The sequence below is a fragment of the Cnephaeus nilssonii genome (genome assembly GCF_951640355.1).
Source record: "Cnephaeus nilssonii genome assembly, chromosome: 22".
NCBI lineage: Eukaryota > Metazoa > Chordata > Mammalia > Chiroptera > Vespertilionidae > Cnephaeus > Cnephaeus nilssonii.
The window spans coordinates 4438961-4450909 of record NC_137093.1 but is presented as its reverse complement, the minus strand read 5'-3'; the positions used below and the strand labels follow the sequence as shown (position 1 = coordinate 4450909).

The window sequence follows — 11949 nt, the reverse complement described above, 5'->3', positions numbered from 1 at the left end:
TACCTCAGGCATTAACCATTTTTACAGATGGTTCCAGTTCTGGAAAGGCTGGATCTACTGCAGTAGGGGAGCAAAGGTCCTTCAAACCTCTTATATTTCAGTAGAAATACAAGCTCTTATTTATGCCTTAACAGATTTTGCTACGGAGCCCATCAATCTATAGTGATAGTACTTATGTGGTAAGTATGGCCAAAATTATTGAAACAGCTATTATAGGGCACACTAATTCAGAGGAACCTTTTCATTTAATTTTCAGCCTTTAAAATGTTATTAGAGAACAACAATTTCCATGTTTTATTGGAAGCAATGTCCTCAGTGTGTTATTCACCTCTCTGTGCCAACTTTAGGGGTAAATCCCCGAGGACTTAAACCTAATCAAATCTGGCAAAAGGGATGTCACTCAATTGTGGAAAGAGCCAATCGTACTCTTAAAATGCAATTACTAAAACAAAAAGGGGGAGACGAATATTATGTGTCACCTCAAAACAAACTTAGTCATGCTTTTTATACTTCATAATTTTTTGAATTGTGATACAGAGAATCGTACAGCAGGTGAAAGGCATCAGGCCTCCTGTACAATAGCCTCCACTGAGTTAGCTAGGTGGAAGGAAGCACAAACCAGACAAGAGTTTTATCATATTCAGTAATAATGTGGGGAAGAGTTTGTGTTTTGTATCTTTCCAGAAAGAGCAACGCAGCCAATTTGGGTGCCAGAGCGGTCACCACAATGGACTCAGACAAGCTCCTGTGTCCCTTCACTCAAAAGGACTGAGAGTTGCCCATGAAGAAAACAAAGCTATGCAAGGGACTGAGGTGCCAACATGGAGTCATCTGAAGAAGTTAACGACTGAAGTGCAGCAGATTGTGGAAAAGCAAGAAGTTGAAGCTACTTCTTCAACCATGTTCCTGCTCATGCTAGCATCTGTTAGCTGCCAGTCTTCTGTAAAGTCTTGCGCAGTCACGTCTGAGTGTTATGGGGCGACCCGCAAGAGACGACCACCAGAGACAGAGATCAACATGTATGAGCCTTTATTCAGCTGGCCAGGACTGCAGTTGCAGCACTTCACCGCGGCAAAGGCCAAACTGCGGTGCAGACCTCAGGTGCTACAGCAAATTTATACTCAGAATCCACAAGAGGGAGTTAGGACAGTTACAATGACAACCCAAAGGTTACTAAAGCTATTTCAGCCGTTTCCAAGGAACTCAGGCACAGGTGTAACGCATGGGCACCTCCCTCCAAACTCTAACCGACCCATTGTTCGGTGACCTACTCCACCTCCCTCTGTCCCAAGGCATCCTGCCTCCAGGCACCGGAGGAGCTGTGCAGTGTTTGCAGCCCAGAACATTCCCTACTGAATCGTTGATTCAGACTCCTCCCCTTCTTCTCCGGGGACTGGCCGGCAATGGGTGTGGAGGACCACGAGCTCCCCAGCCTGCATTCCTCACGCCTCTGCACCCAGACTAGGTCGCCAGGAGTGCACACAGGTGGGCTGTCCGGGTGCGGTGGGTGGGCTTCCTGGTGTGCTGCCCTGACGATCCGCCTTAGCCGCTGTGCTGCTCTGGAGCACCTGCAAAGACTTGAGGAGATTTCTATTAGATAGCACAGCTAGCCCTTCCTCCCTTAGATAACACAGCTAGCCCTTCCTCCCTTAGCCGCGGGAGGAGAGGTGGCGGACGGCCAAACATGATTCCAAAAGGAGTCAGACCTTTTACATATGGTGTGCAGCGAGCCCTGAGTAGGGCAGAGGGGAGACTTACTCAGTTCTCGCCAGTCTCTAATTTTAGTTTAGTTAGGGTGTCCTTAAGTGTCTGATTCATTCTCTCTACCTGTCCAGAACTCTGAGGTCTATAAACACAATGTAATTTCTATATGGCCTTACGGGCCTTAACTAAAGATTGGGTTACCTTAGCGATGAATGCTGGGCCATTGTCGGACCCCATGAATAAAGGTAGGCCAAACGGGGGGAGAATTTCAGAGAGGAGTTTCTTAACTACTACCTGTGCTGTTCCAGCCCTGGTCGGGTATGCCTCCGGCCACCGGAGAAAGTATCCACAAATACAGGAGATATCGGTACCTCCCAGTCCACTGGGCAGTTCAGTAAAGTCGACTTCCCAGTGTTCACCAGGGCTTGAACCTCGAAACCGGGTTCCTGGCGGGGCGGTTATCGGAGGTCCTGGGTTCACTTGTGCGCAGATCTGGCATCTCCTGGCTGTATCCTCTTCCTCGGGGGTGTACCTGGGGTTGGGCTCCAGATCTGAGTGGGTATGGCTGCCAGCACCTCTAGGGGCCCTGCTGGTCTTTGCGCAGTCTCTTTAGCCGTTTGTCGGCAATTGGTTCCCCTCGTCACAGGGGAATTGTATGACTGCAACTTCTTTAGGGCCCCAAATGGCTGAAAGAAGGTTTAGTATCTCTGGAGCATTTTTAATATCCTTCCCCCTGGGATTAGGAGGCCCCTCTCCTGATATAAGGCTCCATGTATATGCACTGTGGCAAAAGCATATCTACTGTCCGTGTAGATATTGATTCTTTTGTCCTTTCCCACCGTAAGGCCTGGGTGAGGGCTGTGAGTTCTGCCTTCTGTGCCGAAGTCCCATGTCCTAGGGATTGTGCCCATATGACTCTTTCTAGTGTAACGACAGCTGCCCCGGCATACCTGACACCGTCCTCCACAAAGCTGCTCCCGCCGGTGACCAGCGTCTCCTCAGGGCTGGAGATGGGCTGGTCTGTTAGGTCGGCCCTCAAGGAGGTTAGGGTAGTCAGGGTCTCTTCACAGTCGTGGAGGGGAGTTTCAGCTTCCTCATCGGGGAGGAGAGTGGCCGGGTTTAGGGCTGTAGTCTTCAAGAAGCTTACCCTCGGGGGGCCTAGTAGGAGCACCTGGTACTGGGTAATACGAGCATTTGACAACCAGCGCTCCGGTGGGCTGTGCAGTAGGGTTTCTACTGCGTGGGGCGCAACCACTTGTAAGTCTTGGCCAAAAGTCCGTTTAGAGGCTTCCTTCACCAGTATGGCCGTGGCTGCTACAGCCTTCGGACAGCCCGGCCATCCTGCGGCCACTGGGTCCAACCCCTTAGACAAGTGGGCAACTGGCCTCTTCCAGGCCCCCGAGTTTGTGTTAGTTCCCCTGTGGCACCCCCTGAGATTCTGCCACCGAAAGCTGGAAGGGCTTGGTGAGGCCAGGCCGTGCTGGAAGGAGTGGGTAACAGTCTTTCCCCGAGGTTAGCACCTTCGCCTTCCCAACCTGGGGGGGAGGAAAGCTCCCCCCAGCAGCCCGGCCCAGGCCTAGCTAGTAAGCGTCAGAGCACGAGGCCCTTTGCCTTTTGGGGTTCGCAGGCTATTCAGCGGGGGACTCAGGAATAAACAAACCACGGGGCGGAGGGTTTGCGGGAGAAACAATGGCCTCGGGCCGGCGGGGCTCTGGGTGAGACCCGTGTGAAGAGGGGCCACCTGGATGCACGGGGTCCGAGCTGGCGGGGAGGTGCGGGGGGGGGGGGATCGCGGCCCCGCAAAGGCGGCCCAGGGGTGGCGGGCGCGCGGCAGGCGGTCCTGACACCCACTCCCTTGCGCGGCCGGTCGGAAGGGCTGTCCAGGCCGGGACGGGTGTCAGGAGGCCGGCGGCGGCGGGAGGTTAGCGGGGAGGACGGGCCGGGACGTCACAGCGGTGGGAGCGGCCTCCCGCCCGGGAGGGGCGGAGCGCGGGGCCCCGCCTCGAGGGCGGGACACGGTCCGCGGCGCCGACCCCGCAGCCGGAACCCGGGCCGCGGAGGTGGAGGAGCAGCCCCGTCCGTCTCCGTCCCACGGCCGCCGCCGCGATGCTCGCCCGGGCCTGCGGGCCCGTCCGCGGGGGTGAGTGCTCCCGGCCCGCGGCCGGCGCGGCGGGGCTGGCGGGGCCCCCGCGGCGGCCGTGACCTTTGACCCAGTTCGGGGCCCCGGCGCCTGCGCGGCCCGGGCTCCTGTGACCTGTGACCTGCGCCCGCCGACCCCCGCCCCGCCCCGCCCGGCGCCGCCCCCTCCCTGCGTCCCGCCCGGCACCCCCTCCCTGCGTCTCTCCCCGCGGGGACTCGGTGCGCCCCGCGCGGAGCCAGGCCTGGGGTGGCGCCCGCGCTGCACCTGTGACCTTGGGGAGCCCGCCGTCCGCCTCAGTGCGCCCCTGGGTGCCCTGCCCGCCGCCTGCCTCAGTGCGCCCCTGGGTGCCCTGCCCGCCGTCCGCCCCAGTGGGCCCCTGGGTGCCCTGCCCGCCGTCCGCCTCAGTGGGCCCCTGGGTGCCCTGCCCGCCGCAGGGGGTCGTAGGGAGGAAGCCGCAGGGCCTGCCCGCAGCACGGGCTCAGGGATGGTCCCGCTCCGGCTTGTCCTGGCAGCCCGGCTGCGGGGACACCCAGGGCCGGGCCAGACCCCGTCACCCCAGTAATAACAATCAGGAGAGTGCCCGCGGGGGCTGTCTGCCAGGCCTGAGCTACAGTTACTGTCTTCCCTTTTTCCCCCCTAAATGTTTCCAACTACATTATTTCTTTATTTTGTTTTTATTTTTTTGTTAATCCTCACCCAAGGATATTTTTCCATTGATTTTTAGAGAGAGGGGAAAGGAGAGGGAGAGACAGAGAAACATCAATGTGAGAGAGACTCATCGGTTGGATGCCTCCCACACTCACCCCAATCCAGACTCAAACCTGGGACCCTTCAGTCCGAGGCTGACACTGTCCACTGAGCCAGTTGGTATCTTCTTAACTCTCTCTCTCTCTTTCTCTCTCTCTCCTACATATACACACACACACACACACACACACACACACACACACACATATACATATGTTTTTATTGATTTCAGAGAGGAAGGGAGAGGGAGAGAGAGAGAGAGAGAAACATCAATGATGAGAAAATCATCGATCTGTTGCCTCCTGCACGCCCCACACTGGGGATAGAGCCTGCAACCCAGGCCTGTGCCCTGAGAATCAAACCGTGACCTCCTGGTTCATAGGTCGATTCTCAACCACTGAGCCATCGGGGCAGTAACTTCTTAATCCTCTTATCCCCAGATACTCAATACTGTTGTCCTCCACATTGAATATTAGCCGAGGCTCAGTGAAGTTAAGATCCTTTAAGGGCACAGAGCTGTGCTCTTACTGTTGGCATTATTATTATTATTATTGGCATTATACTGAGGATTGGGTAGGATAGTCTATGCAGAATGTTTAGAAAGCATTGAGGTCATGGTTCAGTTCCCAGTGTGGGGCGTGCAAGAGGCAGCCGATCAATGATTCTCTCTCCTCATTGATGCTTCTATCTATCCCTCTCCCTTCCTCTCTGAAATCAATAAAAATATACTTAAGAAAAAAAGCATTATAAGCAGTTATTTGGGGTCCTCATAGCAGCACTCTGACATTTGGGCGGGTACTGCCTTGTTGTGGGGACTGCCTGTGCATTGTGGGGTGTTCAGCAGCGTCCCTGGTCTCTCCTCACTCCATACCCAGTGCCATGTCCCCATTCAGCCGTGACAGCCACAAGTATCTGCAGACAATTCCCATGTCCCTCGGGCAGCACCATCCCCAGGGGAGGCCGCTGAGTGTCCGCTATTGTCATTAACCAAGACCTCTTGCATCCCCTCCCACTGCCCTCTCTTCTTGGGCAGCTCTCCGTCGACAGTTACATACTGTCTACCAGTCTGTGGACCTGCCCGAGACACACCAGATGCTGCGCCAGACGTGCCGGGACTTTGCCGAGAAGGAGCTGTTTCCCATCGCGGCCGAGATAGACAAGGAGCACCGCTTCCCAGCAGCTCAGGTAGGCGCCGCCCCCAGCCGCCCAGGGCGAGGGTGACAGTGACAGCCAGTGGCACGGAGACTCGTCAGGGGGCCCTAAGGCGGGTCTTGGGCCCTAGAAGATGCTCTGGAGGTTCCCCTTGTCAGCATGAGGCCTGTCGCCGGGATTTCACTTTAAATAACAGAAGTGGGGGATGCTTACCGTGTTCCAGGCATGGGATTCATAATAACACTCAGCCGAAACCGGTTTGGCTCAGTGGATAGAGCGTCGGCCTGCGGACTGAAGGGTCCCAGGTTCGATTCCGGTCAAGGGCATGTACCTTGGTTGCGGGCACGTCCCCAGTAGAGGGTGTGCAGGAGGCAGCTGATAGATGATTCTCTCTCATCGATGTTTCTGGCTCTCTGTCCCTCTCCCTTCCTCTCTGTAAAAAAGTCAATAAAAAATATATTTAAAAAATAATAATAATAACACTCAAAGCGGCTTCCTTGCCACAGGCTTGGGAAGCATCAGCTCCTGTTCCTCACCAAGTCCTGTGTACTGTCGTTATGTACAGTTGATGATGAAACAGGTTGGTGAGAGGGTTAAAACGTGCCCGCTTCCCTCGCCTGTGGCATGAGGTTGACTCAGCGTCGTTCTCGGAGAGAGACTGCAGTGAGAGAACTCACACAAAGCACTTAAGTGGAGCTGGGCATACTTCTAGGCCGGCACTTGATAATTCACCGTCACGAGCACCGTCACTCCAAATGAAAACTCCCCGGCTCTTACGTTCACTCATCCATTCTCTCGCTGCCCCTGGGAATGGAGCAGTGAGCGCTCGCACAGTCTGCCCTCGTGGTCAGGGAGAAGGACCTTAATCCAAACGAGCACAGTAACAGGTGACCCTCCCGCTGCATAAGCACTCGGGGAGAGGCACCCGGAGTGGGGTGACCGCCCCAAGAGCTGAGAGCCAAGGGGGATAGAGGTCATGTCTCACCGGAGCAGCGTGTGCAAAGGCCCTGTGGTGGGGAGGGGGGAGTGGTATGCGTCAGGGACTGGGAGAAGGTCACTGTGGTGCTTTGCTTCTCACCGTGGAGGCTCCTGGAAGCTTCTGCGCCTCCGCCTGCTCGGTGGCTGTGGCTGCAGACCGGTGAGCCAGTGCGAGTGTGGCCGGGCGGCTTGAGGGGGCTGTGCTGAGGGCGGGCGCCGGCTCCCAGCCGCCACAGCCGTGACCCTTCCCTGAGGCCAGGTGAAGAAGATGGGCGGGCTCGGGCTCCTGGCCATGGACGTGCCGGAGGAGCTGGGTGGCGCGGGCCTCGACTACCTGGCCTACGCCATCGCCATGGAGGAGATCAGCCGGGGCTGTGCCTCCACCGGAGTCATCATGAGCGTCAACAACGTGAGTCCCGTCCCGGACCTCGGGACCCGGGTGGCGGGGCTCCCCTGGGCAGGCACTGGACTTGGTCCTTCGGGCTCTGGAGAGAACCGGCCTGGCGGGGGGTCCCGGCTGGGCAGGTGCCTGGGCTCGAGGCCTCCGACCGCGCCCTCTGCCCCCACAGTCCCTCTACTTGGGGCCCATCATGAAGTTCGGCTCCAAGGAGCAGAAGCAGAAGTGGGTCACGCCTTTCACCAGCGGCGACAAAATTGGCTGCTTTGCCCTCAGCGAGCCAGGTACCACAGTGGGGTGCTGCCCCCGTCCCCTCGCCTCGGCACCCCCTTGCTGCCGCACCCCCTCGCCTCCGCACCCCCTCGCCTCAGCACCCCCTCGCCTCCGCACCCCCTCGTCTCAGCATCGGGTGACAGACTGGAGCTGGCTGCCCCGGGGGAGGCGGGAGCTAGGCCCTGTGCTGACTGGGAGGGACGCTTGCTCTGGGGTCCCCTCACCTAAAGCTGCTACACCTCCTCCCCCTCCCCTCCTCTCCCCCTCCCCTCCCCCTCCCCCCTCCCCCTCCCTGGATGCTGTGGAGCTGGCGTGGTCTGGGAGCTTCCTCTGGGGCCAGACCCGGACTCTTTGGAGCCGGGGTTGAGGCTGGGCCCCCGCCCAGGTGGCAGCAGTGCCTGGGGGCGGCGGGTGGGGGTGCCCTGGACTCGGAGCTGTGTGCCCGCAGGCAATGGCAGCGACGCGGGAGCCGCAGCCACCTCCGCCCGGGCAGAGGGTGACTCGTGGGTCCTGAACGGCACCAAAGCCTGGATCACCAACTGCTGGGACGCCTCGGCCACGGTGGTCTTTGCCAGCACCGACAGGTCCCTGCGCCACAAGGTGGGGCCCGGAGACCCCGGAGACCTCGCAGTCATTTCAGTTTCTGATAATCAGCTTCCTGCTCTGGGCCCTGGAGCCGTCCCTTCTCCCCTGGTGCCCCTGGCCGGGCTGGGTCTGCGCCTTCCCCACAGGGGCCAGCAGGGGCGGCAGGGCCCAGGTCTGAGGGAAGTGAGGGAAGGGGGTGGGGTGGGGGGGGTGGGGTGGTGTGTGGTGGCTGATAGAGGGGTGTGGCCCAGGGCAGCCTCAGGGGAAGGCACGACGGGGTGTTCTGCTCTTCAGGGCATCAGTGCCTTCCTGGTCCCCATGCCAACGCCCGGGCTCTCGTTGGGGAAGAAGGAAGACAAGCTGGGCATCCGGGCCTCCTCCACGGCCAACCTCATCTTTGAGGACTGCCGCGTCCCCAAGGACAACCTGCTGGGGGAGCTGGGCATGGGCTTCAAGATAGCCATGGTGAGCGGGCAGGGGGGTGAGCGGGGCAGGGGGGTGAGCCGGGCAGGGGGGTGAGCCGGGCAGGGGGGTGAGCCGGGCAGGGGGGCGGGGGGTGAGCGGGGCAGGGGTGAGCGGGGCAGGGGGGTGAGCAGGGCAGGGGGGGTGAGCCGGGCGGGGGTGAGCGGGGCAGGGGGGTGAGCCGGGCAGGGGGGTGAGCCGGGCAGGGGGGTGAGCCGGGCAGGGGGGCGGGGGGTGAGCGGGGCAGGGGGGGTGAGCGGGGCAGGGGGGGTGAGCCGGGCAGGGGTGAGCGGGGCAGGGGGGTGAGCCGGGCAGGGGTGAGCGGGGCAGGGGGGTGAGCCGGGCAGGGGGGGGTGAGCCGGGCAGGGTGGTGAGCGGGGCAGGGGGCGGTGAGCGGGACAGAGGGGTGAGCCGGGCAGAGGGGTGAGCCGGACAGAGGGGTGAGCTGGGCAGGGGGTGAGCCCAGCAAGGGGGGTGAGCCCAGCAAGGGGGGGGGGGGCGCCCTGGGTCGAGGCCCTGTCACCCAGCTGGCCAGCTACTGACTGGGACGGTCCCCACAGCAAACCCTGGACATGGGCCGCATTGGCATCGCCTCCCAGGCACTGGGCATCGCCCAGGCCGCCCTTGACTGCGCTGTGAACTACGCCGAGAATCGCAAGGCCTTTGGGGCGCCCATCACCAAGCTCCAGGGCATCCAGGTAACAGGCGGAGACCCCAGGAGCCTGCCTGGACCCCGGGGAGGGAACTGGGGCGGACGAGGAGCGTTACCTGCTCCCATGCTCCCCTCCTGCTCCCTGCGGTCCCCCTCGGGAGGGAGGGCGAGGGAGGGGGCGGGGGCAGGTGCTGACTGGCGGGCGGGGCCTGGTCGTTGCAGTTCAAGTTGGCGGACATGGCGCTGGCCCTGGAGAGTGCCCGGCTGCTGACCTGGCGCGCTGCCATGCTGAAGGACAACAAGAAGCCTTTCACCAAGGTGCCCTGGGAAGCGGGCTCCCCGGGCGTCGGCCCTTTGGTGGCCGAGGGACGAGGGACAAGTCTGGGTGGGGTTCCAGTTCCCGCTGCTCCAAGGGGCCAGGTGCTGGGCACATGGTGACGTTTCTGACCCACCGTCCCTGTGGTTAGGAGGCGGCGATGGCCAAGCTGGCTGCATCGGAGGCCGCGACTGCCATCAGCCACCAGGTGAGTGTCTGGGCCGGCAGCCCCGGGTCGAGTAGAGAGTCGGCCGCCCCCCCCCCCCCCCCCCCCCCCCCCCCCCGCTGTCCTTGTGTGGCTGGTCCTGCCCCGTCTGTCCCACGTGGAGGCGTCTTCCCCCCGCTGAGCCCTGCCTTTCACCGCAGGCCATTCAGATCCTGGGTGGCATGGGCTACGTGACCGAGATGCCGGCCGAGCGGCACTACCGTGACGCCCGCATCACCGAGATCTACGAGGGCACCAGTGAGATCCAGAGGCTGGTCATCGCGGGCCACCTGCTCAAGAGCTACCGGGGCTGAGCCCCGAGGGCCGGCCGCCCCGCCCGCGGGCTGCGGACTGACTGCGGATGGGAGCCACGTGGCCCGAACCCCGGCTCCAGACACGGGCGGACAGGCAGGGGCCAGGCCACCGCGCCCCAGCCCTCCCGGGTGGCCCCCGGACCAACGTGCCGGAGCCTTCGAGAAGGCGAGGCGAGGGGCTGGGACCTGTGTGAGGACTCCGCCCCTCATTCCTGGCTTCGCTCCCCTCCCGACGGTGCCTTATTCTTCACCCAGTGCCTTATTCTTCAGGAGACCGGGAGGCCTGGGCACCGCAGTGTCTGCTCTTTTCCCTGAGGTCAGGGGTCAGGAGGAGTGGGTGGGGCTGGAGTGACTTCAAAGCAGCAGGAGCCGTGCTGGGGCCTGTGCTCCAGGGTAGGAGGGGGCAGGGGGTGGCTGAGGGGCCTCGGACAGTGTGGGAACGGACAGCAATAAAGTGGACCCTCCGAGCGAGTCCTTGCCTGTGAGCTGCGGGAGGCCCCGCTCCTTCCCACGCTTCTGACCAGCGCGTCCGCCCGTCGGAGGCCTGGCCGCCCAGGAGAGCTCCAGCGAGGCCGCGACGCAGGCCAGGCCGGAGGAGCCGCTGCGGCCCCTGAGTGTCAGGAGAGTGGCTCCCGCTCTCACTGAGGAAGGGAGGTGCCGGGTGGGCCAGGAGGGGCTGGGGAGGAGCAGAGCTGCAGGGCGGGTGGGGGGGGGGCAGCACTGAGCCTGCCAGGGAGGTCTTGGTCGGGGACCAGGCGTTGGGCCTAGGAGCCTGGGGCTGGAGCCCACAGCAATCGCGTGGCCCAGTGACGAGAGCGGAGAGAAACGAGGAAAGCCAACGCCCAACGCGTCCGAAGGCGGGAAGCCCGCCCGGCGTTGCTGTGCGGTCTGAGGGGGCCGATGGGGACAGGACCCATTTGGAGCCGCCATCGCCACGGGTGGACGTCTGTGCCAGGCGGGGTGCTGCCTCCCGCACCCGCACCAAGAAGGCAGCCTCCAGCCTCCCACCACCTCTCCGGGCCCACGCGGCAAGGCTGGCCTTGACCTTGGCCAGATAGAGACCCCGGCGGGCAGTGCCCCTGCCCCTGAGCGAAGGCTCCCCGGGCCCTCGCTGCGCCAGCACCGGCCTCGGTGCCCAGGAGCCGGCGGGTGTGGAGGGCGGGGACGAGCTCCTCGTGGGAATCAGGTCCTGGTTTCCACCACCTGCGGGCAAACAAGGGCGGGCGGGGCGGGGGCACAGGTGAGGCCCTCCCTCCTGGTAATGACGCCCGGAATGGGATCAGCTGCCGCCAGCTCCGAGGTCGGGCAGGGCCGGCTGGGGGGGGCTGTGCCGCTCCTGCTCCAGGTAAGCGCCCGCCGACAGCCGCTGTGGGGCTCCGGGCCGCCCCGCCCGCCCGGTGACCGCGGAGGGTGCGGGGAGCCGGGTGGGTTCAGAGCTTCTCCCCGGAGCGCAGGTGTGACCACCTCTCCTGGGAGCAGGTGGAGGTCTGACCCCCCCAGTCCCTGACCCCTGGCCCAGCGGAGGGAGGACCAGGGCGGTGGCGTTCTCTGGGTCGTGCGAGGGGCTCCCCCAGACTGTCTTTCTGAAGAGCCAACACTGAGGACGCCAGTGCGGGTTAGGTTGGGTTTTGCTGTTTCAGTGGCGGTGTGATGGACTTCGGGGCTCAGAGGGGAACCAGGAGCCGAGCCGAGCTTCAGGCCCAGGCGGCGGCTGCTGCACCAGCTCCCCTGGGGTCCCCGGCCCCTCCTGGCTGGGCACTCAGCCGAGGCCTCCGCCCCCCCGGGCCCTACCTGCTGGGAAGCACCTGGGCCTCTAAGGGCCAGGCAGCGGCGGGCACCCTGTCCCCCGGGCTGGATGCAGAGGAGTCGGCCCAGGACTGGTGGTCCCAGCGGGGCCTTCTCCTTGCCCTGCTGGGAAGCACCCACACGCAGGGCCACGTTGTCCTCTGCCGGAGCTGAAGGGCGCCCGGCTCGGGGCCAGGAGCTCTCGTGGGTCGGAGATCTTCGGGAGGAGAGGCGAGGCC

General features: G+C 62.3%; 1 protein-coding gene and 1 long non-coding RNA gene across 2 annotated transcripts; one reads left to right on the top strand and one right to left on the bottom strand.

Moving 5' to 3' along the window:
• Positions 1 to 1012: 1012 nt before the first annotated feature.
• On the bottom strand, positions 1013 to 3624 carry LOC307094339. Its single transcript, XR_013813056.1, has 2 exons — positions 2655 to 3624; positions 1013 to 1577 (listed from the first exon to the last, which is right to left on the bottom strand). It is a non-coding gene; the product is annotated as an uncharacterized lncRNA (long non-coding RNA).
• An 83-nt stretch (positions 3625 to 3707) lies between these two features.
• ACADS (acyl-CoA dehydrogenase short chain) lies at positions 3708 to 10323 on the top strand. The gene is made up of 10 exons (XM_079762325.1): positions 3708 to 3844; positions 5625 to 5776; positions 6981 to 7130; positions 7291 to 7402; positions 7840 to 7991; positions 8271 to 8441; positions 8999 to 9136; positions 9313 to 9408; positions 9558 to 9614; positions 9773 to 10323. The coding sequence occupies exons 1-10, from the start codon at positions 3811 to 3813 to the stop codon at positions 9923 to 9925; spliced, it is 1215 nt and encodes a 404-aa protein (XP_079618451.1). The 5' UTR covers positions 3708 to 3810; the 3' UTR covers positions 9926 to 10323.
• Positions 10324 to 11949: the final 1626 nt, after the last annotated feature.

Excerpts from the sequence above, each read along its gene's own strand:
- ACADS (XM_079762325.1), top strand. The coding sequence starts at position 3,811 with ATGCTCGCCCGGGCCTGCGGGCCCGTCCGCGGGG. Across the intron at positions 5,777-6,980 it reads ACCGCTTCCCAGCAGCTCAG|GTGAAGAAGATGGGCGGGCT; the intron begins GTAGGCGCCGCC and ends CCCTGAGGCCAG. Across the intron at positions 8,442-8,998 it reads TGGGCTTCAAGATAGCCATG|CAAACCCTGGACATGGGCCG; the intron begins GTGAGCGGGCAG and ends CGGTCCCCACAG.